This window comes from Phyllostomus discolor, chromosome 1, assembly GCF_004126475.2.
Source record: "Phyllostomus discolor isolate MPI-MPIP mPhyDis1 chromosome 1, mPhyDis1.pri.v3, whole genome shotgun sequence".
Lineage (NCBI taxonomy): Eukaryota > Metazoa > Chordata > Mammalia > Chiroptera > Phyllostomidae > Phyllostomus > Phyllostomus discolor.
Window position 1 is genome coordinate 106700987 of NC_040903.2, and position 25524 is coordinate 106726510.

Here is a 25524-nt window from a genome sequence, read left to right on the forward strand (position 1 = left end):
TGCTCTCACAGTGTCTCCATCACCACTATATGTTTCCAAAACTTTTTCATTACTCTAAATAGAAACTGCAACCATTAAGCAGTAACTCCTTATTCCACCTTTTGCCAGCACCTGTCAACTTCTGATCTACTTTTTATCTTTATGAATTTGCCTAGTCTAGGTACCTCATATAAGTAGCATCATAAAATATTGGTGCTTTCTGTCTGGCTTACTTGATTTGACATAATATTTTCAAGGTTTATCCATGTTGTAACATGTATTAACTCTATTCTTTTTTTTGTGACTGAATCATAATCTATTTAGGTATATGCCACATTTTGCTTATCCATTCTTCTGTTGATGGGCACTTGAGTTGTTTCCATCTTTTGACTATTGTAGGTAATGCTGCAGTGAACATTGGAACACAGGTATCGTTTCCAGCCTGTGCTTTCAATTTACTTTGGGTAAATATGGAGGAGTGCAGTTGCTGGATGCATCTGGTAATTTTATGTTTAGTTTTTTGAGAACCTGCTAAACTCTTTGCCTCAGTGGCTGCACCATTGTACATTCCTGCCAGCAATGGGTAAGAGTTCAAATTTCTCCATGTCCTCTCCAAAATTAGTTATTTTCTACTTTTTGTTTGATTTGATAATAGCTATTTTAACTGGGTGTGAATAGGTATCATTGGGGTTTGGATTTGCATTTCCCTAATGACTTGTGATGTTGATCATCTTTTCATGTACTTATTGATGATTTGTTTATCTTTGGAGATGCTATTCAAGTCTTCTGCCCATTTTTAAATTGGTTTTTGTTGTTGTTGAGGTATAGTTCTCATATACTCTTATCAGCTATGTTACTTGCAAATCATTTTCCTCTCATTCTGAAGGTTATCATTTTACTCTCTTGGTAGTGGCCTTTGATGCGTGAAAGTTTTAAATTTTGTCGAAGACCAATTTATCAGTGTTTTCTTTTGTTGCCTGTGCTTTTGGCATCGCATCCAAGAAATTGTTCCTAAATCCAACGTCACAAAACTTTTCCTTGGATTTTCTTCTAAGAATTTTATAGTTTTAGCTCTTACCTATAGGCCTTTGATCCATTTTGAATTATTTTTATATATAGTGTAAGTAAATAAAATATTTTATATGGATTGTTCATAGATTAATGTGGCACTTATACAGATAGATATATCTGACTAGTTTGGAATTTAATTTTTAGAGGGCTACAAGGGCAATTATTAAAAAGATAAATAAAGATGAAGTAACTTGTATGGCTTTTGATGAAAGGGATTGCATTTTTTTCCAACATAGATAAACACTAAATAAACTGCTTATGAGGAAAATGGAATGAAAGAAAGCCTTTTTAATAGGTAATATGGAATAACGTATGAGAGAGTGAACGCGTAAAAATCTCAGCAGCATTACACTTTTGGTCTTCACTTGGTTCAAAACAAGAATGGAAAAGTAAAATTACAGAGGAGAGTAGAAGATAGTGCTAACTCATCTTAGCATTGTCTAGCAAACCTGAATGTATTTATAAATATTGTCTTTATACTGGGTTTATGTTGTACAGATCGAGAAAATGTAACAGGCAACTAGTCTAGGATCACATTGTCATTGGCAGAGCCAATTTAGAGGATTAGTTTCTTTCTCTCTTTTTTTAAAGGGTTTATTTGTTTATTTTTAGAGAGAGGGGAAGGGAGAGAGGGAGAGAAACATTGAGGTAAGTATGGTTGCCCGTTGCATGTCCCCAACTGGAGACCTGGCCAGCAACCCAGGCATGTGCCCTGACTGGGGATCGAACCAGCGACTTCCGTTTGCAGGCCAGAATTCAGTCCACAGAGCCACACCAGCCAGAGCTATAGAGGATTAATTTCTTGACTCACAAACTTTTCATTTTGAGACCAGAATTTTTTTGGGGGGGAGGGGCAATATATTGATATATAGAAGAAATTTCCTTGGCCACCCTAAGACATTCAGCTTTTTGGTTGCAACTTGCTGACTTCTAGGAAGCTACACTTGCACTGTCATCCATCCATTTCCTCTGAGCCAACTCTGGTTTCTCCAGTGGCAAATAATAAAAATGCAGTAGAGAGCAGTGAATAAGAGTTTTGTATTGAAGCCAAATAGATCCAATTTAAATTCCATATTTGGTAGTTCATAGTTCTGTGTATTTTACTCTAATTTTGTAAATGTCAGTCTCATCTTTAAAACAGGGAGAATAGTAGTTATTTTAGGGTGATTCTGAGCGATTGATGAGATAATGTATATAATGTAATATGTTATTGTTTCCCACAGGAGGGACACTGAGCAGGATTGTACTCTGCCAATTCTTTACCATCACCATAACAGCATCTAATTACAGAGTTGTAAATAAAATAATAACAACAACTCTTTATTAACTGCATAATTTTTATGTAATAGTCTTTTACCTTCTTGCTTAAATTTGTTCCTTAGTATTCTTGTTGAGGCAATTGTAAATGAATTGTTTTCTTAATTTCTCTTTCTGATATTTCATTATTGGTGTATAGAAATGTGGCTTTTTTGTATTGTGCAACTTTATAAACAGCTTTTTGTGGAGTCTTTAGGTATTTTTGTATATAATATCTTGTCATCTACAAATAGTGACAGCTTTTACTTCTTTCTTTCTGATTTTGATACCTTTCATTTTTTTGCTAATTGCTCTGACTAGGATTTCAATATGATGTGAATAATAGCAGCAAGAGTATAGAATGTTAATGTGGGTTTGTCATGTGTGGCCTTATGTTGAGGTACATTCCCTTTATACTTGCTTTGTTTAGAGTGTTTTCTCATAAAAGAATGTTGGATTTTTTTTAAGATTTTATTTATTTATTTTTAGAGAGGGAAGGGAGGGTAGTAAGGAGAGGAGAGAGAGAAACATCAATGTGTGGTTGCTGGGGGTCATGGCCTGCAACCCAGGCATGTACCCTGACTGGGAATCAAACCTGTGACAGTTGGGTTCGCAGCCCATGCTCAATCCACTGAGCTACGCCAGCCAGGGCTAGAATGTTGGATTTTGTTATGCTTGTTCTGTATCTGTTGAGATGATTTGATTTTTATCCTTCCCTTTGTTAATGTGGTATATTGCATTGACTGATTTGTGCATGTTGAACCATCCTTGTATCCCTGGAATAAATCCCACTTGATCATGGTGTATGATCCTTTTAATGTTATTGAGTCTGGTTTGCTAGTATATTTTAGAGAGGGGGAGAGAGGGAGAAAAGAAGAGAAACATCAATCTGAGAGAGAAACATTGATAAGTTTCCCTAACCAGGGACCAAAACTGTATCAGAGGCATGTCCCGTGACTAGAGATTGAACCCACGACCTTTCAGTTTGCCAGAAGACCCTCAACCAACTGAGTCTCACCAGCCAGGGCATGTTTGCTAATACTTTGTTGAGGATTTTTGCATCTATGTTCATTGGGGATATAGACCTATAATTGTCTGTTCCTGTGGCATTCTTGTCTGATTTTAGTATCAGGGTAGTGCTGGCCTTTTTTTTTTTTTTAAGATTTTTAATTTTGTTTTAGAGGTAGGAAGAGAGGAAGAAAGAGAGGGAGAGAAACATTGATGTGGGAGAGAGATATTGACCAGTTGCCATTCAGACACCCCTAACTGGGGACCTTGTCCACAACCCAGGTGTGTGCCCTGACTGGGAATCGAACCAGCGACCCTTTGGTTCGCAGGCTGGCACTCAGTCCACTGAGCCACACCAGCCAGGGCAGTGCTGGCCTTATAAAATGAGTTTGGTAATGTTTCTTCTTTTATTTTTTTGGAAGAGTTTGAAGAGGATTGATGTTAATTTTTTATTTGAATCTTTGGTAGAATTTACCAGTAAAGCCATCTGGTCCTAGATTTTTGTTTGTTGGGAGGTTTTTAATTCTTGATGCAACCCTCTTTACTAATCAGTTTGTTCAGATTTTCTGTTTCTTCATGAGTCAGTCTTGGTAAGTTCTGTGTTTCTAGGAATTTATCCATTTCTTCTAGGGTATCAAAATTGTTGGTATGTCATTTTTTGTATTTCTGTGCTATCATTTGTAATGTCTCTTTCATTTCTGATTTTGTTTGTATTCTCTCTTTTGTTCTTAATGAATCTAGCAAAAGGCTTGTGAGTTTTGAGCCAAAGGTTTGTCAATTTTGTTTATCTTTTCAAAAAACCAGCTCTTAGTTTCATTGATCTTGTCTATTGTCTAATGAGTCTCTATTTCATTTATTTCTACTCTGATCTTTGTTATTTTCTTCCTTGTACTAACTTTGGGCTTTGTTTATTCTTTTTCTAGTTCCTTGAGATATGAAGTTAGGTTGTTTATTTGAGATTTTTGTTTGTTTCTTGATGTAAGCATATAGCACTATGAACTACTCTCTTAGCACTGCTTTTACTGTATCCCATAAGTTTTGTTATATTGGATTTCCATTTTCATTTGTTACAATGTAGTTAAAATTTTTTTTTATTCCTTTGACCATGCTACTGGTCACTCAGTAGCATGTTGTTTAATCTCCACATAGCTTTATTAACTCAAAAGAAGAAACTATGTATTTTTCCTTTTTTAAATTTATTTTTTAAATAGTACAGTTACCTCCATTTTCACCCCACCACACCCCTCCACCCCACCCTTCCCCACCTTCCACCCTCAAACCTACTCTCTTTGGCTTTGTCCATGTGTCCTTTATACATGTTCCTTGATTGCCTTTCCCCTAATTTCCCCCATTATCCCTCTCTTCCCTCCCCTCTGGTTATGTCAGTTTGTTCTTTATTTCAATGTCTATGGCTATATTTTGCTTGCTTGTTTGTTTTGTTGATTAGGTTCCAGTTAAAGGTGAGATCATATGGTATTTGTCTTTCACCACCTGGCTTATTTCACTTAGCATAATGCTCTCCAGTTCCATCCATGCTGTCTCGAAGGGTAGGAGCTCCTTTCTTTCTGCTGTATAGTATTCCATTGTGTAAATGTACCATAGTTTTTTAGTCACTCATTTACTGGTGGTGCTTAGGTTACTTCCAACACTTACTTGACTTTTGTAAATTGTGCTGCTATGAACATTGGGAGACAAACAACCTAATTAAAAAATGGGCAAAGGACCTGAACAGAATAAACTAAGTTTTGCATGCTCACAACTGTCAACCTACTTTTGCCAACCGTGTGTTTGTGACTTAGTATTTTCTTCTCGTAATTCATTTCTAGTTTCCAACTATTGTGGCTAGAGAAGATGCTTGATATGATTTTGGTTTTCTCAAGTTTTTTAAGACTTGTTTTAGGGCCTAATATATTATCTGTCCTGGAGAATGTTCTGTGTGCATCTGAGAAGAATATGTGTTCTGTTGCTTTTTGATGGGATGTTCTGTGTATCTGTTAAGTGTATCTGATATAATGTGTTATATAAGGCTGATGTTTCCTTATGATTTTCTGTCTGATCTAGCCATTGATGTAAGTGGGGTATTAAAGTTCTCCCCCCCCCCCCATATTGTATTGCTGTCTATTTCTTCCTTTAGGTCTGTTGATATTTGCTTTATATATTTAGGCATTCTTATGTTGAGCAAATAAATATTTACAAATATGATATTCTCTGTTTGGATTGGCCCCTTTATCATCAAGACCCCTTATCTGTCTCTTTTTACAGTCTGTTTCAAAGCCTATTTTTTTCTTATAGAACTATAGCTACTACAGCTTTCCTTTGGTTTTTATTTGCATAGAATATCTTTTCCCATCGTTTCACTTTTAGTCTGTGTATGTCCTTATATCTTGTAGGCAGCATATAGATGAGTCTTTGTTTTTTTTTAAATCTATTCAGCCACTTTATACTTTTTGATTAGAGAATTTAGTCCACTAACATTTAAAGAATTATTGATAGGTATGTTCTTACTGCCATTTTGCTTACTGTTCTCTGGCTGTTTTGTAGTTCTATTTCTTCTGTTACTTTTTTTGTGGTTTGATGACTTTCTTTAGTGATATGCTTAGAGTCGTTTCGCCTTATCTTTTGTTTAACTACTACAGGTGTTTGCTTCATGGTTATCTTAAAGCTTACATGTAATACTTAAACTTATAGTCTATTTTAAGTTGATAACAATGTAAGATGGAATGCACTCAAATGTGGTATATTTTTACTGTCCCTTTGTATTACAAATCAAGTGTGTGTGTGTACGTTTAAAGATTTTATTTGTTTATTTATTTAGAGAGATTGGAAAGCAGAGAAGGAAGAGAGACATCAGTCAGTTGCCTCTTGCACACAGCCTAAACCAGGACTGCGACCCAGGCACGTGCTTTGATTGAGAATTGAACCTGTGACCTTTTGATTTGAGGGTTGACACCCAACCAACTGAACCACACCAGCCAGGGCTGTTTTATGTTTTTGATGTCATATTTTATTGTATATCCCTTAATGAATTATTGTAGTTATAGTTGTTTTTATTACTTTTGTTTTTTAATCTTCATACTAGCTTTATGAGTGATAACCCACTCATTACCTTTACTATATATTTATTATTTTCTTATAAGTATTATTCCAAGGCTAGAGTTTTTCATTTTGATGAAGTCTAATCTTTTATCTTTTTTTTTTTATCAGCCAGGCTTTTTGTTTTAGCTAGGAGATAATGTGCTTAATTCTTTGCTTAGATTTTAATGTAATCTACCTAAATTATCCTCAAATTCTTCATCAGAGCTGCCATTTCTTTCATTGGTGAAATATGCCAGTTGGTGGGGGAGGACTGGGAAGGGTCCAGGCAAAATATGGGCCACTGGCCCAATTTTTCCCCTCTCTCTCTTTCTTTCCCTCTCCTTTTCCTCTCCCCCTCCATCTCCCCCTCCCTCTCCTCTTCCTCTCCCCCTACCTCCTCTCCCCCTCCCTCTCCTCTTCCCCTCCTCATCCCTTCCTCATCCCTTCCTCTTTCTCTCCTCCCCTCCCTCTCTCCTCTTTCTCTCCTCCCTTCCCCTCCTCCTCCTCTTCTGTCAAGTTTCATTGGAATACAACTACACCCATTTATTTGCTTATTGTGTGTGGTTGCTTTTGTGCTACAGTAGCAAAGTTGAGTAGTTATAACTGAGACTGCATGGCTTTCAAAGCTTAAAATATTTACTATCTAGGGGGAGGTAGCAGAGGGTATAAGGGTGATAAAATGGTAATGGAAGGAAACTTGACTTACTTGGGGTGGTGAACATACAATACAGTATACAGATGATGTATTCTAGAATAGTACACCTGAAACCTATATAATTTTATTAACCAATGTCACCCCAATAAATTCAATAAAAATTTAAAAATATTTAGCTAGTCCTTTATGGGAAGTTTGTTGACCCCTGAGATAATCTGTTAGTCCCCGCCTCCCTCTCCCCTTTTCTTGGAGATAATTCTCCTGGAGCCCTTTTGTTCTTCTGTGTTTATCTAGACAGCTTGTTTTTAAAATCTGTATAACTGCTGTTCTGAAAAATTCCTGTACCTTTCTCCTCTGTTTCTGGGATCACAAGTCTTTCTTGGCTCTATTCCCTCCTGATAAAGAATATATTCTATTCTATTTTTCCTGAGGAAAAAATGCTGCATTGGAAAATTATTTGCTGTCACTCTTGGTAGAGAATTCTAGGTGATTATTTATTTTCCCTTAGAATTTTAAAGGAGTTGTCTTATATTATTTTTTAGCTTCCAGGATTGCTATTAGGAGATCTAAAGACTTTCCAATTCCTAATCTGTTGTAACCTGTTTTTCTTTTCTGGAAACTTTTGGAATCTTTATCCCAAGTCTTTTAATATGTCAGAAGTGCCTTATTTATTTTTATAATAAAAAACTCTGGGTATTGAATAGGTCCTTTTTATTTTTTTATTTATTTTATTTTTTAAAGATTTTATTTATTTATTTTTAGAGAGGGAAGGGAGGGAGAAAGAGAGAGAGAGAGAGAGAGAAACATCAATGTGTGGTTGCTGGGAGCCGTGACCTGCAACCCAGGCATGTACCCTGACTGGGAATCAAACCTGCGATACTTGGGTTCGCAGCCCGCACTCAATCCACTGAGTTGCGCCAGCCAGGGTCCTTTTTATTTTTTAAAAAATATATTTTTTATTTATTTTTAGAGAGGGGGGAAGGGAGGGAGAAAGACAGGTATAGAAACATCAATGTGTGGGACATGCATCTATTGATTGCTGCTCTCATGTCCCCAAGTAGAGATTGGGTCTGCGCTGGGAATCAAACCAGTGACCCTTCAGTTGCAGGCCAGCACTCAATCCACTGAGCCACACCAGGTTGGGCATGAGTAGACTTTTTTAATTGGAAAACTCATGTTCTTCAGTTCTGGGATATGTAGATAAAAAAGGGGTTTCTGGGAAAAGTGACCTCACATGGTGATCTAATCATAAATTCTTAACTGGGCAGGTCATGATAGGTAGTGATGCCCCAGGCATATAATTTCTTTACTAAAAGGCTTATCTTTACCTTAAGTAAGCCCTGTCTATTGTTTCTGTGTATCTCGATTAACACACCTTTGAAATGCCACTTTTCAGACCCCTCATTCTAAAGCGTGCCCTCCCTCAAGAGAGCACATAATCTTTTTTTTAATAATTAAATTTCAATGACAGTTGATACATAATATTAGTTTCAGGGGTACAACATAGTGATTAGACATTTATATTACATAAAAGATATTCACCCCAATAATTCTGGTACCGATCTGACACCATGCATAGTTATTACATTATTGTTAATTATATTCCCTATGCTGTACTTGACATCCCTGTGAATGTTTTTTTTTTTTTTTTTTAATTTTTTTAAAGATTTTATTTATTTATTTTTAGGGAGGGAAGGGAGGGGGGGAGAGAGAGAGAGACATCAAAGTGCGGTCGCTGGGGGTTGTGGCCTACAACCCATGCATGTGCCCTGGCTGGGAATCGAACCTGGGACACTTTGGTTCCCAGCCCGCGCTCCATCCACTGAGCTACGCCAGCCAGGGCTCCTGTGAATGTTTTTACACTAGGCACTTTGTACATCTTAAAGAACACATAATCTTAAAGTGTAACCTGATACCTTCCTTGCTTTCTCCCACATTAATGTAATCTTTCTATGTTCCCTCTTAATCTCAACTGCATAAAAGAAACTCTAAAACATTATTTTCTGAAGCATTTTTTCCAGTCTCTTGAGATCTTGCTCCCAGGTGTATCCTCTGTTCAACTCACATAAATTTCTATAGAAATTCTGTATAGGTTTGGATGTGCTTATGTTGACATATATTTTTAATAATATTATCTTGAATTTCTAGAATGCTTATTGATTGAATGTTAGACCTCTTAGATTAATACTCTTTTCTTAGCTTTCTGATTTTTCCTGTACTTAATTCCCCTCATATTTATGAAACTTAATGATTTTTAACCCTTTTTTTGAAAATCACAAACCTATTAGAAAAAATTAGTAATATAATAAATCCCTATGTACTTGTCACTTATCCTCAACAATGATCTATTCATAAGTGAGCTATTCAATTTTAAAGCAAATCTCAGATAACATTTCATAACATTCATAAATATTTTAGAATGTGTTCCTAACAGAGAAGGACTCTGATTTAAAATGAGACTCATTTTATAATTATCATTATAAAAATTAATTCTTTAGCCATGACTGATGTGGCTCTATGTGTTGGGCATCACCCTGCAAACCAAAAGGTTGCTGGTTGGAATCCAGGTCAGGGAACATGTCTGGGTTGCAGGCCATGTTTCTCCTATTGGGGGCTTGTGAGAGGTAACTGGTGTTTCTCTCACACATTGATGTTTCTCTCCCTCTCTTTCTCCCTACCTTCCCGCCTCTCTAAAAATAATAAATAAATAAAATCTTTTTAAAAATTCTTTAAAGTCTTCAACTGCTTCATCATTGTTAAAAATTTAGGGGTATCATAAATATTTTTTAAAAGTGTTAAATCTACATCCAAATAAGGTCAATTACAGTGATTGATTAATGTCCCTTTTTATTCTATTTTATTTTGATTCCCCTTCATATATCTCTTCCTCCCTCTTTTTCTCCTCTCTTTGTCTCTTATGTGTGTGCATAGTTTATTGAAGAAATCTGATACCCGTAATCAGTAGTTTCCTACAGAATGAATTTTGCTGACTTGCATTTTTGCCATTTAGTAATGCTTATGAGATATAATATAGCATGAAAGGCAGAAGTCATTTAATAAATGGTAAAAATAATGATAATATTGCACTTTCCATCATTAATAAATATGTTAGCAAATGCAACTTAAATTGTTATCAAAGTCTTTAGAAGAGACCTTGTTAATGTCTGTGTAAAAGGAGTTACTAATAATGCATGTAAAAAAAAATCATTTATAACTCAATTCATGAATTAAACTAGGCATTTTAATTTTGGAGAACCTTATCATATGTCATATCAAACATAGTAGAATGGATCTAGATACAGGCAAACAATAAAATACTAAGATTAAAGAAATCCTTATGTATTAATGTGGCATACTTCTCAAATATATAGTTAAGTGAATATGCTATTGCGTAGTAAGTACACTACCATTTTTTATAGAAACAGATGAAAAAGATCATGTGTGTAAGTCATAAGTCATTTATATAAAAGAGGGGATAACAAACCATAGTATATGTGTAAAATATATCCAGACACAGTCAGTATTGCCTCTGGTGGTGAGAGCTGGTGACTAGAGCACAGGAGTGAAAGGGAGGCTGAGATTTCAGAATTTACAGCCATGTAAATGTACGTTTTCTTCCCTTCCCTCATTAAATTGCTGTAAAATTTTTGATAGAATTTTTATTTCAGTTTTTAAATTTATAACAGCTTTATTAAGATATATGCAACTACCATCCAATGTACACATTTAAAATGTAAAATTCATTGGTTTTTATTACATTTACAGAGTTGTGCAACCATCATGGCAATCAATTTTAGAACATTTTTATCACCTAATTTAGCAGCTACTTTTCCATTTCTCCCCAAGTCCCCTAGCTTTTGGTAACCACTGAAACACTTTCTGTCTCTACAGATCAACCTAATGGAATAATACAGTATGTGTCTTATGTGATGAACTCATTCTACACAGTATAATGTTCACCCCATGCTGTAGCATCTGTCAGTACTTTATTCCCATATTGCAGAGTAGTAATCCTTTTGAAGGAATGTATACATTCTGTTGATCCATTTATCAGTTGATAGACATTTGAGTTACTTTCCACTTTTGGCCTTTATGAGTAATGCTTCTATGAACATTTATTTGTGTATAAGTTTTTGTGTAAACGTGTTTTCTCTGGGGTATTACCCAGGAGTTTGAATTGGTGGGTATATGGCAACTCTATGTTTATATAAATCACCTTTTGTAATATTTAAGTTTCTATTATTGACTATTTAGAAATGGTGCTCTAATGAGAATATCTAATCTACAACCATTTTCCACTATGAGGAAAATGTCAAAATATTATAATTAACATTGACATGTTATCAGGAAATGTAATTAAACATCAATTTTATTTTGTCTTTTAAAATATTTAGACCTGTCATTTATTTTCAGAGCCTGTAACACTCATGTGCCTTAGGCATAGTACCTATGTGTCTAAGTGTTAAAAACCTGTGTCACATGAGTGTAACCAAAAAGAACTAGAGGAAATTATGGTAATGTGAGATTTGAACTACAATTTTTTTAGTTATATGTGCTATGGGCAAAGTAGTAGAATTAATAGACAATTTCAGTATACTTTCTGCTGTTGGTTTTGTTAGATTTTAGTGTGTTTCTCTGAGCTTGTGCTTCTCTCAACTTTGTCTTCCATTTTTCATGGAATAATCGCTACACATGTACCCATTCTACCATAAATCTGTTGGTGTCAGCAGAGAAGTCAGTAACGGTGATTAACCTCTGCAGCTATTAAAATAATTTTAACTAGTGTGTATAATATCCCATTTTTACAAGGAGAGAAAAGTAATGTAAAGGGTATATTGCAACATTTTGTTATACTGTATACAGTAGTCCATACCCTCAAAAAAAGCTCAGATAATTACAGTAGAGGTAAGCACAGACGTTCTCATGTAATAGTAAGACAGGTTACCCTGCCCTAGCTTAAGTGGCTCAGTAAAGTTTCTTAAGAAAATATTTTATAATTATGCTATTATAGTCCCAGTTTTCTCTCCTTTACTGCCCTCCACCCACTAACCCCATTCCCTCCAGCAATCCCCTTGCTTAGTTCATGTCCATGGGTCATACATGTAAGTTCTTTGGCTTTTCCGGTTATATAATGTTCTTAATGTTCCCTCTGTAATTTGTACCTGGCAATTTGTACTTCTTAATCCATACACCTTTCCCCACTTTCTCCCCCTCCCCACTGATAAACCCCTCCAGTTGATCTGCATGTCTGTCTATGATGATGTACCTGTTGTGCTTGTTTGCTTAGATTTGTAGATTCAGTTGTTGATAGTTGTGAATTTGTTGCCATTTTAATGTTTAAACTTCCTAGAGCTTATATAGTTTCCTTTAACATTTCATGTGATAATGGCTGGTGGTGATGGATTCCTTTAGCTTTTACCTTGTCTGGGAAGAACTTTATCTGCCCTTTGATTCAAATGGTAGCTTTGGTGGACAGAGTAATATAGATTGTAGATCCTTGCTTTTATTACTTGTATTACTTTGAATACTTCTGGCCAGTCTCTTCTTGCCTGCAAAGTCTCTTTTGAGAAATCAGCTGACAGTCTTATGGGAACTCCTTTGCAGGTAACTGTCTGCTTTTCTCTAGCTGCTTTTAAGATTCTCTCTGTCTTTTACCTTTGGCATTTTACATATGATGTGTCTTGGTGTGGACGTCTTTGGGTCCAACTTGTTTAGGATTCTCTGTCCTTCCTAGACTTACATCTTTATTTCCTTCACCAATTTAGAGAAGTTTTCTTTCATTATTTTTTCAAATAAGTTTTCAGTTTCTCCCTCTTCTTCCTCTTTTGGCTTCCCTATGATTTGGATGTTGGTACGTTTGGAGATGTCCCAGGGGCTCCTTATTCTATCCTCGTGTTTTTTAATTCTTTTTTCTTCTTGTTTTTCTGATTGAATGCTTTTTTCTTCCTTATGTTCCAAGTCATTGATTTGATTTTCAGCCTCAACCCCTCCACTCTTAGTTCCCTGTAGATTTTTTTCTTCATTTCATTTAATGCAACCTTTATTTCTGCCTGACCCTTTTTTATACTGTTGCAGTATTCAAAGCGTTCTTTGAGCATCCTGACAACCATTGTTTTGAACTGTGCATCCTGATAGGTTGTTTATCTCCATTTTATTTAGTTCTTTTCCTAGAGTTTTGTTTTGTTCTTTCATTTGGGCCATATTTCTTTGTCTTCTCATTTTGGCAGTTTCCCTGTGTTTGTTTCTGTGTATTTGATAGAACTGCTTTGACTCCCTGTCTTAGTAGCATGGCCTATTGTAGAAAAAGCACCTGTAAATTGTGTGGGGTGGAGCCTTAGATAATTGCCAGGACAGGGCAACCTGTGTCATTGCTTTGTGGCTCTATGTGGTGGGAGGGCTCACAGGGGACAGTGCCACTGCCCAGCCCCTAGAGATTTGCCCAGGAGGAAACTGTCTCCTGACATTCACCCTGTTGCCATCACTTCGCTTTCTCCCCATATGCCACTTGTGCCCTTCCTGCTGTGGTCCTGGTGCTGAATCTCAGAGGGAGTGGGTCTGTATAAGTCCTGAGACCTTTGTGGGCCTCTTAAGAGGAGTCTCCTGAGCATCCTGCAGTTTCTTCTGCCATCCCCACCCCCGCTGGTTTTTATAGCCAGAAGTTATGGGACTTAGCTTCCTAGTGCTAGAACCCTGGGCTGGGTGGTCTGGTTTGGGGTTGGGGTTGCTCACTCCCAAGGTGGTATCCTGATTTTTTTCTACCACATGTGAATGTAGGACAACAGCCTGTTCTGCCGCCTCTCTGTGCCTCTCCATACATCTCTGCCCCTCCTGCCCGTCTGGATGAATGTGGCTTCTTTAAATCCTCAGTTGTTGGACTTCCATATATGTGATTTTCTGGTGAATCTGGGCATTATATGTTTTGTAGTCTAGTTGTAATTTTTGCTGCAGTTGTGTGAGGAGGCAAAATGTATTTACCTGCACCTCCAATTTGACTGGAAGTTCTCAAAGTACATTCCTTGGGAAAGTTTCTTAAAAGCAGATGTACTGGACAAAGGCTTTAATATCGGTAAGAGTTAGTTGAATGGGTGGGAAGGTAGAGGTAAGGAAATAAAAGAATTTTAGGTATAGAAAACAAGGGTAAAGGCAGAGTGTATGAATCAGTTTACTGACCTCTAAGCAGAAGTTAGTAGATTCTGATGTCAAAGAGTTCCATGAGAAGAAGCAGGAGAGGTGCTTAAGTCTAAGGTTAATCATGGAAGCTTGGTGTACCATGTAGCCATTAAACTAAATGGTGTGCATAGTGGAAAGCATCAAAACAAAAGAGTGACATGCTCAGTTTTTTTGTTTAGATAGGTTATTTTTGTCCTTGAATGCCTGATGTGATATTCTAATCTTTTTGAAGGTCAGTAACTTTCTTTGTTGCCTGCTGTATCCTCAGAGCCTAGAATAATGCCTGGCAAATATTTAAATATTCACTAAAAATGTTAGTAAGGTAGTATAGTTGCATATAGCAGTTGAACACTTGGGCTCAAATACAGATCTGAATCCCGATGCCACCATTAAGTAGCTCTGTGATCTTAAGCAAGTTTCTTAATCACCCTTTGACTTAGCTTTCTTATCTAGAAAATGTAGAGAACAGTGGGATCTACCTAATCAGATTAAATGAGTTTATATAAAACTTTTAGAATATCGCTTGGCTCATAGTAAGCACTATATAAATATTAGCAGTTATTATTATTTCTTTTATGAATGAAAGATTAATAAAAACTAGAGCTGCTAAGGGCCTGTTGCAGAGCATATGTAGGGTTACAGAGGAAGGGATGGATTTAATAAATACTCAGAAACACAGATAGGATATGGTAAATAAGGATGAAAGGAATTAAGGTTAATTCCCTGGTGTAAAGGTAGAGCTTTAGGTTCTCTCTTCTCTCCAGTGTTCCTGTCCCCAACCCCACCAGCACCCACCACACATGCACACACAGTAATAAATTATGACTGGTCCATTCCTATTAGTGCAGGCAATTTAAGGCTGGGGGTGGGGTCTCTGTTATGTTGAGGAAACCACTGATGAATTGTGGTACTCCCTCTTCTGGATTTTTGTTTAGCTTCTCTTTGATTCCTTTTGTTTTTCTTCCTTTAAGTCTATTCCTTGGACTCCTCTTGAATTCTTTTCTCCATAGGTCAGAAACATGAAAAGGACTAGGGTCACCTCAGGTTGTGGGTTGGGAGTGTTCAACTGGTTTCCTTTGCCTTGTTTCCTTTTCTTTTATTTTTTTTAAAGATTTTATTTATTTCTTTTTAGACAGAGAGAAAGGAGGGAGATAGGGAGAGAAACATCAGTGTGTGGTTGCTTCTCATGCACCCCCTAATAGGGACCTGGCCTGCAACTCAGGCATGTATCCTTACTGGGAATCGCATTGGTGACCCTTTGGTTCGCAGGCCAGTGCTCCGTATACCAAGCCATACCAACCACAGCTCCTTTTCTTTCTTTATGCTTCCCTCCCCACCCCATTATTTCCTATTCCCCGTTTTCCCACAGTTGACAGAGCAGAGAACACATTTACCCTTCTTTTCTGGGCCTGGCTACAGACTAGCTTGGTGTTTCACACTCCTAGATAATAGGGGAAAATGAGGGAGAATATTAAAACACGTGCCAGAAAAGTATTCCTTTGTGCACTGAAATTTAACTTAAAAGATACTTTAAAATTTAACTGTAAAACAATTAAATTTGTCTTAATTCTTTTCTTCTGGTGTGTGATATTGAGAAGGATTTGAATGTAGCCTTTGAAGCAAGTTCCTGTAGCCTTGGGACCTTTTGTTGCAGAAATCAGCTGACTCCTAGAGTACAGCTTGTCTGCCTGGCAAAGGAGTCTTGTCACTCCCTACCATGCTGGTCAAGTTCTGAGCCAAGGGTTCCATGCTAGTTGTATTCTTCATTAGAGTAGTGGGGCCGTGTACCTAAGAATGTGAGAAGAGCAGCCCTGATATTTCTTTGAAATCTTTTACTTTAACTTAGTGATTCATGTGACTTTTGCGTTCTACTCTACAATTCATTTGTTTTAATATACATTTTCCTTCCTAATTTTTTTTTTTACCTAAACCAATGTTCCAGGAAGATAAATTCTTCCATTTTCTTATGTGTTCTTATATTCCCCTGCATACTACCCTCATTCTTCAGGATAAGGATTTGGGGCCAAAACCATTTTATTGAGTGTTTCTTGCATATTTCCCATAGGAAGATAACTTTTGACTATTTGGATCACAGCTTCTTTTTCTTAATGTTTTAAAGAGGAGGCTAATTGTTTGGAATAACACTCCTGATTATAAGATAATTTGTACTAAAAGCTTTCCAAGTCCTAGTTTGTAAAGAATGCAGATATTCTGGGGAATTCCTTGTATGGAGTAGTCATACAAAGATAATAGCCAGTGTTTATTGTGTTCTACTCTGTGCCAGGTTCTGCTCTCACCCTTTTGTCTCTTTAATTATGTAGTGCTTTCAAATTCAAATAACTCATCTTGTAGAACTCATGCTAATGTGGCTATTGTTTATAATTAACAGATTTCAACACTAAACTTGCACAATGTCTTTGAAACCAAGAGTAGTAGATTTTGATGAAACATGGAACAAACTTTTTAACGACAATCAAGCTGTTGTCATGTTGGAATACGTCGAAAGAGCAACATGGAATGATCGCTTCTCGTATCCTTTTTATTGGCATTGATTAATATTCTTTATTATAGTGATAAATGTATCAATGAACACTGATAAATGTTCTAAAATTGATAAACTGTTAAAATGTGAGAACAGGTTTAATCTTATATAAATGGAAGAACATTCCAGTATGACTGTTTCCAATATATTATCGTTTACATCTCCAACTTCATCACCTATATGTGGCAATCATTAATCTCTGATAACTTTTCATTCAACAAATATCTAGTGAGCACAGGTCCATATTCTTCTTGCAGTGCCAGCCCTCTAATAAACCACTTCCTTTTCACCAGCACCTGTCTCACGGTTTTGGCTTTCGTTGTGGCAGACAGCTGAACCTGGGTTTGGTTTCATACTTACATGTCAGGTACTACTTAGGGCTTTGGGAGAACATTTGTGAGTAGAATACACTACTTCTCCTTCACTCTACTAAGGGAAACAGACAATAAATAGATATAAAAAAATCTAATGCCAGCGCTTCTCATAATAGGTAATGATGAATACTGTGGGGAAAGTAAAGCAGGGTAAGGGTCAGTTCCAATGGAGATGTGGCTAAGAAATGAAGAGAATGAAATTTGGAAGGGTAGCAATGGAAAAAGTTAGAAAATACCATGAAGAGTAAAGATGCGTCATTAGAGACCAGGTTGAGATGATCCACACCCTCATATTCACAGTTGCTATGTATGATGCAGACGCTGCACAGTTGAAGAAGGCTGATAGGAAAAAAATGGATTTACTTAAATATGTGTTAGAAGATAGCTGTATGGATACTCTGAATTGCCAGAAATACAAACAAGTGGGTCCTAGAAAAAATTAAGCCTGAAACATTGCTGGAGGTAAAAGCAACAAAATTGAAGCTATACTACTTTAGGCATATGAGAAGGCAGGGTTCTTTGGAAAAAACTAATAATGCTGGGAAAAATAGAAGGCAGCAGGAAAGGGGGAAGACCAAATATGAGATGGATTGACTCCACAAAAAAAACCACAGGCATGAGTCTAAGCAACTGAGCAGGGCTGCTGAGGACAGACATGGAGGATATCACTCATTCATAGGGGGTCAGGAGTCAGAGCCAGCTGAAACAACACGTAATACACAAGGGTGTGGAGAGAATGGCGGGAGTACCCATGTGAATGGCTCTTTTAGCAAGGGATGTCAAGGAAGGCCTCTCTGAGGAGGATATTATTTGAGCAGAGATGGAACAAAGTAGGGAGCAAGTCCTACAGATATCTGGTAGGAGGGGGAGGGAGTGAACAGCAAGTTCAATAACAAACTTTTTTTTAATTGGGTGGTTTATAGTTGTGAATAAAGAGTTCCATATGAAAACACCCTGTGGTTTCCCTAGGACTATCTGAAACCTCAGTGTCCTGCCTTTCTACATGACAGCAATCTTTAAAAAAAAAATGTATACTATATATATTATATATATATAGTTTATGTAATATAGTTATTCTATAATAAAGTGTAAGTTATATAATATTATATGCATATATAAACCACCTAGCACCTAGGGTTTATAAAACTGGCACCAAGAAAATGCAAAGGAGCCCTTGAGGACTGGATAAGTACTGGAGGAACCAGAAATCCTTTCCCAGAAAAGTGAGGTAAGATGTTGTGTGATCCAGAATGTGTATGGAGGTCAGAGTTCTTTTGAAGTCTGCTGCTCACTTTAGCAATCTTCTGGGGCTAAAGGATGGCTGCCCTCCTTGTGTGGGACATATGTTTTTTTAGAAACACTTGAATTCCAGAAGACAATGTGATTTAACTTGTTCTCAAGCCTAACTCAGTTAACATTAAACTAAGTGTTGACATGAGAACAATGGAGTTCTTTTAGACTACCAGGAAAACATTTAATTCATTACCTGTACAATTGTAATTTTAGTAAGAAACCTTTGTCAGGCTACCTGTGTTCTAGGCAGTCAGTAATGATACATAAAATGATGGTCATGTTTCTGGAAGGCTTCATAGTTTGCAAAGATCTTTTACATTTTTAAATGTTATTTGCTACCTCAAACAAACCTATTAGATTGGTGGGGCAGCAGTTACTGTCTTTATCTAACAGATAAGGAAACTGGTACTCAGGGGTAAAGGAACTTGCCCAGGGTCATGCAGGTAGTACCTGATAGAACAGAGACTTGAATGCAAGATTTCTAACATCTAATTCCCTACACTTTCCAGTATATCTTAGGATAATTGATAGGGATTTCTGCTATTGAAGACCCTTTTATTGAATTAGTCTCGTATGTCTTTATGTGGATCATTGTGGGTTTTGGGGTAAGTATCTTAATAAAAATTGAAAAAAATGTTAATGATATTGGCTAGGCAAGTGCTAAGGTACTTTTAAGGCTATTTAAAATGAGCAGGGGGAAGAGAAGAAATTGGTGATAGAAGATTGCAAGAAAAGGGAAAATGAGTATAAGGTAAAGAAAAAAAAAAAGGGTAAATGTATTCTTTATTATTGTACAGAATACACATTTAATTGGTTGGTTTGTGAATGGTTTTGAAATAGCCCTTACCTGGAAAGAGCTCTTTCAGTCACTTATTATTTCTAAGATCTTTATTGTTGATCCATCTAAGATGGTCCTGCTATTCTTGACCTGATCATGGCTTTTTTCCTCCCCTTAAAATAAAAAATGTCTACAAAAACAGTAAATTTAAAAGTATAATCTCTCACCTTAAACATTTTTTTAATCTTCATCTAAGATTATATTCATTGACTTTATTTTCATTTTAAGATTTTATTATTTTTTCATTTTTAGAGAGTTGGGAAGGGAGGGAGAAAAACATCGATATGAGAGAGAAACTGGCCTTCATATGTTGCCTTCAGTTGCCTTCTCATATGTGCTCCAACTGGGGATGGAACCCACAACCCAGGCATGTGCCCTGACCAGGAATTGAACTGGTGACCTTTTACTTTGCGGGATGATTCCCAACCAGCTGAGCCACACTGGTCAGGGTGTGTTCATTGACTTTAGAGAGAGAGGAAGGAGTGAAACATCTATTTTTAGAAAGCATTTTTGGGTGTGTTGTGAACAGTAATTCACACATGGAAAAGTTTGAACAACATGTAGAGTTGAACGAATAATTATAAAGAAATGCCTGTATAATCACCACACAGGCTGGTTGAGAACTAGAGCACTACATGCATTCACCAACCCAGTACTACATGTCCCTCTCACTAGTCTGCTCCTTTCCCTTGGAGGTACCACTATCCTGACTTTTGCACCTAGTTGTGGTTTTTCTAAAAACAGTATAACTTCTTACGTATACAACCCTGAACAAGATTGGTTAATTCTTCCTGTGTTTTGAACTTTATTTAAATGGAATCATACAGTGTACATTTGTCATTTTCTTTCGACATATGTGTGTATAATTAATTTTTTACAAATGACCTTGTAAAATATGTATTATTAGTTCAGTTTTACAGTTGAGAATTTGTAGCCCAAAAGGGGTAAGATGACTTACTATATATTGTAGGATAGAATGCTGGGGTAAAAATGCCCAAGTTTTCTATACTTTTGCAGTCAGCATTAAGGAAGTTTGGCTGCCAATAGAAGTGTTCAACATGTATAAAAAAAAAGTATGGAACTTATTGAACCCTTGTCCACAAACATTTTTCGTAAATATAAGCTTCACAAGGGGAAGGATTCTTGTCTGCTTTGTTGACTGCTATATTCCCAGCACCTGGTACTTACAGACACCTAGCAAATATTTGGTTATTGAATAGCTACTGTCAACTGAATATCATTAAAGCAAATGGTATAGATGAAACAAATAACATCAAAATTTGGCTAGTTCTCACTATGTTGAAAGTGGGGCTTTTAACACTAATTCCTCATAAATGTACTGGGTCCGAGTATATATGCAGGTCATTCTGTTTGATAATGTAAATAGAAAACATCAGTGTTTTTTGATGCATAACAATAATCACAATTTGCCAGTTTACAGAAACACTCATCTCACAATTCTGTTGGTCACAAGTCCATGGTGTGACTGGGTTCTTTGCTTGGGATCTCATAAGGCTAAAACCTTTTCTTCTAGAACTCAGGGTCCTCTTTCTAGTTTATTGCTGTTAATTGGCAGAATTCAATTTTTGCAGTTATGGGACTGCAATTCTTCTTGCCTGGTTGACTATTGGCCAGGAGTTGCTCTCAGTGACTTGTGGTCACTCTCCAGCCTTTGTAGGTAATCCCCCTCCATCTTCAAAGCCAGCAGTGGCATGTCTAATCTTTCTGTGTTTTGAATGAAATCTTTTTGTGTGTAGCTCCTTCTTCAGCTAGCAACAAGGGTGGGAGATGGAGGTGGAGGGATCTGCTTTAAAGGGCGCTTGCTATGATTAGGCCCACTAGGAAAGTCCAGGGTAATGTCCCTATTTTGGGGTCAACTGATTAGTAATTGTAATTGTGTTTGCAAAGTCTTTTTTGCATGTAAATAACTTGGGTGTGATATCTTATATTCACAGCCTCAGGTATTAGGGTAGGAAACCTGGGAGTCCATTTTCAGAATTGAGCCTAACACAAGTAATAATGATGCTTCATAACAAAAATTTTACGACAGCTTTGGAACAGTAGGGTGGTTTGGAATTTACCCTTCATTAGGTGCTTTCCTATGGTAGATAGAGACTAAGTATAGATCTACATTTATTATTTGTTCTCTGGATTGGGAGTTCTTTCGTTGTTTTGATTTACTTTTACTTATGGGGTGATTTTTTTGTTTGTTTGTTTGTTTGGTTTTTGCTTTTTGTTAGCTGTTAGAACAATTCCCAAACCCCAGCAGTATAATACAAAAGTTATTCTACCTAAGGACAAGTCAGCTTTTAAGTGGTTTTATATAAATTCAGGGGGATTAAGCAAGAGGAGATTTAAGATTGCATTTCCTGAATGCATTTCTTGCCCGCCTAGGAAATCTGGGCTTTTCACAACTAGTTATACTGTTGTCCTCACTTCTCATTTGTATTCTATTAGGCTGTTTTTCAAACATAGACCAGTTTTGAGTACATTGAAGAATGTTGTAATGATCTTCACAAGTGTTAGGAGGAGAATTTAGTAACCTTGACAACTTCACTTAGCACCCTTCACTCAGATGGTGCAGTTAGGAAAAGGTTTTCTCTATAGTCATCTCTGGTTGTGCTTCTAAATTAAATCGAATCAATAAATACTTGATGTTGAAGCTGATTTTAATGGATGATTTTATAGATTTGTTACGATTTTTTTTAAATAGTTCCTTATTTTTTATTTTTGATTTTTTTAAGTTTTATTTATTTATTTTTAGAGAGGGAAAGGAGGGAGAAAGAGAGAGAGAAACATCAATGTGCAGTTGCTGCGGGTCATGGCCTGCAACCCAGGCATGTACCCTGACTGGAAATCGAACCTGCGACACTTTGGTTTGCAGCCCGCGCTCAATCCACTGAGCTACGCCAGCCAGGGCTAAGATTTTTTTTATTATTTATTTTCAGAGGGGAGGGAGAAAGAGAGGGAGAGAACATTGATGTGAGAGAGAAACGCGCCCCGACCAGGGACTGAACCCACAACCCAGGCACGTAGCCTGACTAGACTCAAACTGGTGGTCTTTCGCTTTGCAGAAGGGCACCAAACCAACAGGGCCACACCGGTCAGGGCTTTCATTGCCCTTTCAAAACTAATTGTTTGTGACTCACTACATAATAGAGTTAATCGTGTTAAAACTCAAAATTAGACCAAAGTATAGGAAGCACCTTTCAATGGAGAAAATGAACTAAAATAAATAATTTTGCTGCTGAACAACACTGTCTTTGGCTGTAACAGTTCAGAGCTTTTGCTCTGGAAGTTTCTGACAGAATTTTAAGTGGAGGAATTTTTATATTCTGGTTTAAAAAACAGGGATGTAAGGAAAATATGACTTTGGGGAAGAGAGTATTTAAATCTAAATCTCACCTTCTCCACTTATTTCCCATTTTTAGCCTTTTAAAGTGTCTTGAAAAATGCCTTTTTGGATGTTCTTTTTAAGATGTAAATACTTCCAGGATGGTTGGATAGTTGAGTAAATTAAAGAAAAAGAACATATTTAGGAATATATTGTAGGCAGTTGAATGAAATTAGATGGTGGTTAACTGAGACCCCAAACTATGGTGAGTTAAAATGGTAAGTTTAAAAAATTTGTTATCCTGACTGGGGTGGCTCACTTGGTTGGAGCATCATGCAGTTGACCAAAGGGTCATGGGTTCAATTCCCTGTCAGGGCACATGCCTGGGTTGTGGGTGTGGTTCTTGGTTGGGATGTGTAGGAGAGGCAACCTATTCATGTTTCTCTCTCACATGTTTCTCTCCCTCTCTAACCCCTCTTTCTCAGATCAATGAGCAGGTCTGCCAGTGAGGATTTAAAAAAATTTATTAAGATACATCCATTTTAAAAAAATGAATACATTCTCACTGAGGAAGACAGTGTATGCCATATATGGAATGAAATGGGAAAGTCTGTATTGCCTCCCCTGCACAGTTCTTTTTCCCTAAGCAGAAAGAAGGGAAGCCCTGAGGTCTAGTAGTAAATTTTGTGTACATGTACATGCAGTGGCTATATTGAGAAAACATTTAGGCATATAAATAGCATAGTATGCTGAATTTATGGTATTAAATCATTTACATTTTTCAGTATCAACTAAGTTGTGTATTCTAGAAATAAGTGTGTATCTAGCTTAAGAAATAGGTTTTTAGAGCTTCATGATATTAAATATATGACACCTTTGCTGAAGAATTGTTGATCTAGATCATGGTTGAATTTAGTCTTTTAAAAAACCTAAATACATATTCACTCATGAAAAATACGGATAAAATTTCACAAAGTAAACATACCCATGTATTCAGTAAGTAGAACACTCTTAGCACCCCGGAAAATCTCTTGTTCCCTCTCAGTAACTAAAGTTAACTACTATCCTACCATCAGCGGGGGTGTCAAGCCCACGGCCCAAGATGGCTGAATGCAGCCCAACACAAAATTGTAAATTTACCTGAAACCTTTTTTTTTTTTTTTTTTTGCTCATCAGTTTTCATTAGTGCTTGTATATTGTGTGGCCCAAGACAAATTTTTCTTCTTCCACTGTCCCCAGAGATGCTAAAAGGTTGGACACACCTGATTCTAATACATTTAATTCAGACAAGTCTTTTTTATCTGATTTTACTAGGGTAGTTTGTCATAAATAATTGAGATTCCTTGTAACCCTTTATGGTAAAAGAAAACAGGATGAAACATTTAGAGATTTAAATTATGTAGTGAATTAAGACTTTTTTTTTGGTTAAGGAATTTATAGCTGAAACCCAGAGGGGCTCCAAGTAGGATCCAGAAATTCATGTAATACATTATTTTGAAGTTCCTTCCTGTTGATGATTGATGATTCTGTTGATGCTTTTGTTTCACCTTTTGTTTCATTTCCCATCCACCAAACCATTATAAATTCTCTATAGAATTTGTGTCTGGGTAAATTCTTCTTTCTTAGGTGGTATATATTAAATCTGTACTTTCTTGGTAATATAAGTTAATATTTTGATATGTTATTACTGGTAGGTCTTATGTAGTATTTTACTTGGGTAATCTAATTTGTTATTTTATCTAAGTTGATTTAAAACAATTGTAAGCTTCTTATTATATAAATATATGTGTGTGTGTGTATATTTGTACATATATATACATATATATTTTTTTACGGAAAACCTGGCACAGCGATGTTATATTGTATGTATGATATTTTTGCTTCACCTTGTTTGTTTTTTTAAAAGAAAGAAAATTATTATTTATATTTAATAGACTAATATATTTAAGAAATATATATAACACAAGAAAATATAAATGAAAGGATTTAAAAGGAACATGGGAAAATCTGACAGACATCTACCAGATTTCCATGTGAAGAAGGCTCATGTAAAGAGGGATGCTTGCTCTTTCCAGAGTAATCATACTAGGTTAATAGGCAGAGCGTGTGAGATTTGATCCGTATTTCCCTGGCATTCACCTAGAGTTCAATGAGTGCCTGTTATGTGCCAGCAGCTATGTCTGGGGACTGGGAGTATAGATTAAGAACAGGCTAGTATGGATAGCAAAAATATAAATAATTTCTATTGTATAAAAATAAGTTCTACAGAAGACATATATTGGGTTGGCCAAGAAGTCCTTTTTGTTTTTTCTGTAAGATGGCTGGGTAGCACCTAGTTGTCTTTAATTGCATTTGAAACACTTTTGTTAGATTGTATGATAACAGCTGTTATATCAGCGTGCATTTAAAAAAAATCAAAATTGGTGAATTTTTGTGTAGGCATTTTAATATTGAAGATGGAAGAAAATATGCAACATTTTCAGCATATTATGCTTTATTATTTCAAGAAAGGTAAAAACGCAACTAAAATACAAAAAACGATTTGTGCAGTGTATGGAGCAGGTGCTGTGACTGAGCCAATGTGTCAGAAGTAGTTTGTGAAGTTCTGTGCTGGAGATTTTCGCTGGACGATGCTCAACTGGGTAGACAAGACATTAACTGAGAATGGTCAACATTATGCCATGTGGGAGAAAGCTGACATACTCAAAATATCCAAATAAATAGTTATTGGTGAAAATGAAAAATGTGTTTTTTATTTTATGGAAAAAACTAAACGGACTTTTTCGCCAACGCAATGTAAAATGTAGTGGGGTGTATAGAGGGGGAAGAACTTACATCCTACCTCCGATATATTTTTAGGCACGGATTTTTATTTTATAATATTTCCTG

The 25524-nt window shown here is 36.4% G+C and overlaps 1 protein-coding gene across 1 annotated transcript in view; it reads left to right on the top strand.

Annotated features, from left to right (window-relative positions):
- CUL2 (cullin 2) overlaps window positions 1-25524 on the top strand; it is a 129229-nt gene that overhangs the window by 24996 nt on the left and 78709 nt on the right. Inside the window, 1 exon segment of the mRNA XM_036027496.1 lies at window positions 16644-16784. Within this exon segment, the coding sequence (XP_035883389.1) occupies window positions 16666-16784 (119 nt within the window). The 5' untranslated portion in view covers window positions 16644-16665.